At 40.9% G+C, this 6,775-nt stretch overlaps 1 protein-coding gene across 1 annotated transcript; it reads left to right on the top strand.

The window, feature by feature from the left end:
- Positions 1 to 1,618: 1,618 nt before the first annotated feature.
- Positions 1,619 to 5,550, top strand: zgc:174895 (uncharacterized protein LOC100126024 homolog). The gene is made up of 5 exons (XM_037678265.1): positions 1,619 to 1,741; positions 1,834 to 1,927; positions 2,121 to 2,267; positions 5,194 to 5,289; positions 5,369 to 5,550. The coding sequence occupies exons 1-5, from the start codon at positions 1,619 to 1,621 to the stop codon at positions 5,515 to 5,517; spliced, it is 609 nt and encodes a 202-aa protein (XP_037534193.1). The 3' UTR covers positions 5,518 to 5,550.
- Positions 5,551 to 6,775: the final 1,225 nt, after the last annotated feature.

Below are 6,775 nucleotides of genomic sequence, written 5' to 3'. Positions count from 1 at the left end.
CCAATGCTAAGCTAAAAAGAGCAAAACAGTTGCTAAATGTTGTCAATAAAATAAGTAAAACAAATTCTAACATTAGCTAAACTGTAGCTAAAAGAAGTAAACAAAAGCTAAAATCAGTCACATAGTTGCTATACAGTATTTGGCAAAATAGTGGCTAAAAAAGCTCAAAGGAGCAGAAATGTAGCCTCAATTAACAAAACAGATGCTAAAGCTAATAGCACCAAAACAGAAGCTAAAATTAGCAAAATCTTGGCTCAAAGCTATAAGGAGCAGAAGCTGCAGGAGTTTGCTAACCAAGCAAAACAATAACTAAAAGTTAAAAGTGCTGAATGGTAGCTAACGATAGTAAAAAGTTAAGAGCAAAACAGTAGCTAAAAACAGCTGAGTCGTACCTAAAACCAAAAGATGCAGAAGGGTTGCTAAAATGAGCTAAACAGAAGCGAAAAGGTCACATTTACAAAACAGTAGTTAAAATGAGAAAAACAGATGTTAAAATCAGCATAACACAATAGCTAAACTAAAGTTAAACTGTAGCTCAAATTTGCAAAACAGACAATACAATTAGCAAAACTGTGGCTAAAAAGGTACAATGGTAGCTAAAAGCTAAAGCTAAATGGCAGTTTTAATAACTGTTTTTCGTATGTGTTTTTAAATTAACGGGGAAAAAAATCAGTGTATTTCTATGGAGTTATTTTAGTTCAAATAAAGTTAATTATTTTTCAAAGTATAAAAGTTACATAAACTAAGCGTCAAGGCACACATTTATTTTTCTCGTTGAGCAGAACGTTTAGACAAATTAAAGACAATAACAGTCCAAAGTCTGCAGAAGTTGTTTGACTGCAAAGAAAAAAATTAAAAACAGGAAGTTCATGTTGAGAACACTGACCTTAGTTGTCACATCATTATTGGAGACAAACAATGTAAAAGTTTTTCCTTTAATGACCTCAAATTAGTAAAAACAAACATCCAAAATAGCCGTTGGGGCGGTGGTGTCTTTTTTTTCTAATGAAATATTTATTTAGAAAGACAAAATGGATTAAATACTTTGAAAGACTGACTCATCTGAGAGCTTATGTGACCCACAAGACCTCCTGAGTTTTGACCCCAGGGCAGCAGGAGGGTTGAATGAGAGGTTCAGCAGACTCTGCAGGAACAGAATCCTCCCACCAGTACAGATGGGAATTATGGCTCGTTGAAGGGAGTCGGATCTTTTGGACCCAATTGTTTCAGAGCCGTTAATTTCAAACAGTAGTTACTTCGTACGGCTCACAAAGTGATGAAGGGTGAAAGGGCTGTATCACGTGACCCCACCCCACCCCCCACACACCCACCCCTCGTGAGTGCATGTTTCCCTGTACACCAACTGGTGCCGCTCCTCCTTCCCTGTGCTTGTTCTCCTTCGTCTCAGTAGAAAAGCAAAGTTGGAGCACGATCGTCTCTGCATCTGAAATGGACACATCTCTCAGTGATTCGTCGCCGTCGTTCGTTTTAATGAGCCGTTCAAAATATTCGGACCGTTCACAAACGTCACATCTCTGGAACCGGCTCTGAATGCCTCTCTCAGTCTCAGTCCAGCTGGGTGTTCCGTGAACAGTTCTGGACAGCTTCTGGACCGCCCATGGACGTGTTCGCTGTTCCTGCAGACAGGCAGAAAGGATGGTACCTTTCCCTCATGGCCCCCAACACAAAGGGGCCCCAGTTCGCCTGGCTGGACCCGTCCAGACTTTACTGCAACTCCCAGGTAGGAGAAGAGGTTCACAGCAGGCTTCTGTTAGTAAAATCTGCAGCTTCCAAGTGGTCTGTGCTCATTCCCCTTGTTTGGTTCTGATCCAGGCTCTTGCGGACTGTGTGAATGACCTTGCTGGCCCATTTCAGAGCGACATTGTTGACCTGGTTGCTGGGATAGATGCCATGGGGTTCATTCTGGGTAAGGAAACAAAGCAGTCTGACATGAGAGGGCAAAGTCCAAAGGAGGCTTGGACACAGAAACCTGAACCTTCAGGGTGAGACACTAAATTTAGATTTCCTCTCACACACCGGGTTCCACAGTGTCCTACATGAGGATGAGCCTTGTCTGATTGTCCTGTCAGAGAAGACTGACATGATTTCTGCTGTTTCAGGAGCAGCCATGGCCAACAACCTTGGAAAAGGTTTCCTGGCGATCCGTAAAGCTGGTCATCTGTGCGTCCAGAGCCAGAACCAGAACTACTCTGACTACTCGGGCAGAGAAAAGACCATGGAAGTAAGGGTGGATGTGCTGAAACCAGGTTAATCTTCCTTTCTCTGATGAATGTTTGTGGCTAATGTTTGAACGGGAGGACGGAGGAGAAATAATCACTGGATGAGCAGCTACAACTGATAAAACTCAGGCGTAAGACGGTTGCCACAGCTAAGCAACTTTACCAAACACAAAAATGCCCCTAGTTTACTACTGAACTTTACACATATATTAGTATTTGGTGTAGTAGTAGCTGAGAGTCATTCATGTTAGCTAAGGTTTTAGAAAAACTGGTAAATACTCAAGCCAAGAAGTATTTGGATTCTTTAAATATTTTATCCCCCACCAATCTGGCTTCAGTAAACAACACAGCACAATGACTGCTTTGCTAAAGGTTTTTAGTGACGTTGAAGCAATAGATTCTAAGCATTACCGTGTTGCACTTAGACCTGTCCAAAGCTTTTGATACTGTAGATCATGACATCTTATGCCATAAGCTCTCAGATACAGTGTTGGTTTCTCAGACCACACTATCAGATGGTTTTCTAATTATCTCTCAAACTGAAAACAATGTGTTCAACACAACGACATTTCTTTTAATTATTTAACTGTCAATAATGGTGTACCACAAGGCTCAGTCTTAGGACCCACTCTCTTTACAATTTATATAAGTAATGTACTGTAGGTCAGAAGACTCCTGGCACCTCCTTGCATCTCTATGCAGACGATGCAATTGTTTATTGTCGAGCTCTTACACTGGTACATCTTCATCTACAAATCCTTCTGTTGCCTTCATACATCTCCTCTTACATGTCATGTCATCAGTGCAGTTACAGCATGCGCTCTCAGGCCATCATTAGCTACAGCATTCCCTCAGTGCGCACTGAACTCTGCAAAAAGGCCATTTCTTACTCTGCTCCTGGAACACCTTGCAAAAAGACCCTGAAGCTCTCCACTTTGACCTCTTTCTGGGATTTGAAATAATTGATAAATTCAATAGAAAAATCAAATATGTTCTTGTGTTTTTAATTTTTTCAAATTTTAGTATTTACCTTGTTTTGGCACCTTGATTGGATCTTGTTTTATAACACCTTTTTTTAAATACTTTATTTGCATTCTCTTGTTTATCGTTGTGTGTACCTTATCTGTGATCTTCGTTTAGAACAAGTTTCTCTTGAAAACGAGTCCTCTTGATTCAATGAGTCTAACCTGTATAAAGGTTGAATGAATGAATGAATTCACAACACAAACTCCAATTGCTGCTTATAATGCAAGATCTTTGCCTAAATATTCAGCATTTACCGTTGCTGTTGACCCCGTCCGTCTCTTGGATGCACATCCACAACCGAGGTCAACCCAGTTCAAGATGGCCACCAAAGCCAAAGTACAAAATAGATTCAACTTAACCATTTTTAGACATACTGAGCTGAGTTATGGTATGGTCAAACTTGAGAGCAATCCCCAACACACACTGCTTGCTAATTAAAAATTCAAGATGGCCACCACAGCTCATTAACATTAACATTAACAAAATCTGATACAAGAACAGTCTTTTAACTTGACTCTGAACTTTGCTTGTCACGGGACTATCTGGTGTTAGATCAAACAAACTACAGCTGAATGCTTTTTTAATTTTTCAGATGATTCAGTTTTTATAAATCTATTTATTTCATATTAAATATAAAGATAAGAATATTTGTCTGGGCTTCCTTATAATAGTCTTTAAAAACCCTCTTGTTTATGTTTTAGTCATAAGTTCCATGAAGCTCTACTAAAGAAACGAGTTCTTATTTCACATCATATTTGCAGCTGGTCAGCTTGCTGGCTCACATTTAAGGTGCAAAAAAAAAACAAGATGGGCTCACATTCTGCAGATTTAATTTTTTTTTTATTCAGATTTAGTCTTTTGTGAGAGAAGTTTTTTAATTAAACGTACACCTCTAATCCATCCATCATCTTCTGCTTGTTCTGGAGTCTGGCAGCAGCTTGAACAGGGAGGCACAGATGGCTCTATCCACAGCCACCTCAGAGATGATCTCTCTAGCGTGTCCTAGATCTTCCCCGGGTCTCCTCCCAGTCTTACATGCCTGGAAAACCTCCTTAGGGAGACATTCAGGGAGCATCCTTACCAGATGCCTGAACCACCTCAACTGGCTCCTCTCGCTATGGAGGAGCAGCGGTTCTGTGCAGTCTCTCTCCCAAACATTTCTCACCCTATCTTAGGGACAGTCCAGCTACCCTGCAGAGAAAACTCATGTCCACTGCTTGAATCCACAATTTTGTTCATTTGGTCACTACTTTGTGCCCATAGGTGAGGGTAGGAATGTAGACTGACCGGTAAACAGAGTTTTGCCTTACAGCTCAGTCCCTCTTCACCACAATGAACCGGCACAGAGTCCACAATACTGCAGAAGCTGCACCGATACGTCGGTCAATCTCACGCTCCATTCTTCTCTCACTCGTGAACAAAACCCCGAGATACTTGAACTCCTCCGCTTGAGACAGAACCTCACCCTCGACCCAAAGAGAGAAATCCACCCTTTTCTGACTGAGGACCACGGCCTCAGATATGGAGGCGCTGACTCTCATCCCTGCTGCTCCAGTGAGAGCTTAAGGTCACGGCAACAGGACCACATCATCTGCAAACAGCAGAGATGGAACCCTGAGGTTATTAAACCAGGACTCCCTATGGTTTGGTTTAACCTGGTTTCTTAAAAGTTGCTTCTACTTGATCCGTACTGTTCTTTTCTTTTCCTTTAACATTGTTACATAAATGTTCCAGAGCAGAAAACAATCAAAACTTTGCTTATTATTGATTATTCAGTAATTAACGCTTCAGTTAGCAGCACCAGGCTGCTACCCTAACACTTCTTATCTTCGGATCTTAAAACTTAAAAATCTGTCTGTTGTTTTGTTGCTGATCCATGTTTTGCTGCATTTTGTGACCTCAGAGCGTTGCACGTGTCTCGCTGCAGGTCTGAGGGTGCTGTTGGTGGACCAGTGGATCGAGACCGGAGGAACCATGAAGGCTGCCATCCAGCTGGTGGAGAGCCTGGGAGCCACAGTTGTAGGTCAGTTAACGAGACGATTGTGTGATCTAACCAAGCCCAGCAGCTGAGCGTGAACATGCGGCCCCACCGGTCTCTGCAGGTGTCGCCGTCGTGGCCATCGAGAACACCGAAGGAGGGAAGTGGATCAAAGAAAACTACAAGTTCTCTCACTGCATCCCCCAAGAGCTGCAGCCGCAGATCGATGGAAAACATCTGGCCTCCTTTAAAAACCATAAAAAATTAAACTAAAATCCTGCTAAGACGAAAAAAGTGAGGGGACATAAACCAAGACAGACATAAAATACTTTATTTTGCGTAGTCATGCTTTTTCAGTTAAATACAGCATAAAAATTAATTTTACTCTTTTGCTTTAATAAAATCGTAAACATTAGACTAAATATTTAAACAGACATCTTTAATAAAACTAACTCGGTCATGAATCAGATAAAGTACCTTTAAAGTTTTTTTGTGTCAGCAACTCTCACAAACATCTTTAATACTCAGAGATAAAATGTTATTTAAAAAAGTGTTATAAAACACACAGAAGATGCAGGAAGTCAGTGAGTGTGTTCGACTCTCCTCCATTTGCATCTCTGGTTAACAAATAAAAACAAAAGCACACATCACCAAGAAAACACACAAAAAACAGCTTGGATAAAAGGTCAGATATCAAAATATAATTCATACATGAGAAAAGATACTCTCAGACACAGCTGGTGATAACGCAAACATTTTTGACCTCTGCTGGTAAAATTAGTCCGAGTGAGCGAAGAGCTGTGGCACAAAAAACAAGAAAATGTTGATTTTTGTGTGAAAATAAGTTCATGATCACATCTAGTGATCCCAGTAACTAAAACAGCATACAACCTTCCTAATCTACATTTAAAGCACAGGTTTCTGACATGCATGTCTTCAGAGATAATACTTTTAATTTCCTTTAAAATTGCCTATTTCCCATAGAACTAGGAAATCCCTTTGTATATTGTTTGGAACCATTGTGAAGCTTGGGTCCCCCGTCACGAAGCAAAGGGGGAATTGAAAGTACCTAGCTCCATGTTGCGAGCACGACAACTTGCAAAAAGTGAAGGATCGACTTACATCGAGGCGTAAGAAAGGTTCCTTTCAAAACACGGGGTTGCCAGGTAAAAATCCAAGCTGGCCACCAAAACATCTATCATCCATATATTATATATATATAATATGAGGAAAGTTTGCTTTCTAGTTTTTATATTGCTTAAAAGTATAGTTTCCTCAAACGAGTGGCCAAAGATTAATCTATGGTGGCCACCACTGGCCACCCCCTAGCTCCGCCATTGTGCCTGGCGGTGGATAAAATCGCTCCCTCCACTCGCCACGATCCATCACTCTTCACTGCCTCAAACACAAAAATAAAAAATTGTTTTGATACAGTGCAACTCCTACTCACTTAAATATCTCTGCCCAAAAACATTTAGGTTAACTTGCATTCCCTGTTGTGTTCAGTCCGGTCCAGAAAATAAAACTCATC

The sequence above is a fragment of the Nematolebias whitei genome, chromosome 6, assembly GCF_014905685.2.
Source record: "Nematolebias whitei isolate Nwh7 chromosome 6, NemWhi1, whole genome shotgun sequence".
NCBI classification, from domain to species: Eukaryota; Metazoa; Chordata; class Actinopteri; order Cyprinodontiformes; family Rivulidae; genus Nematolebias; species Nematolebias whitei.
Note: the sequence above shows the minus strand (reverse complement) of the source record. Positions and strands in the feature narration are given on the sequence as shown.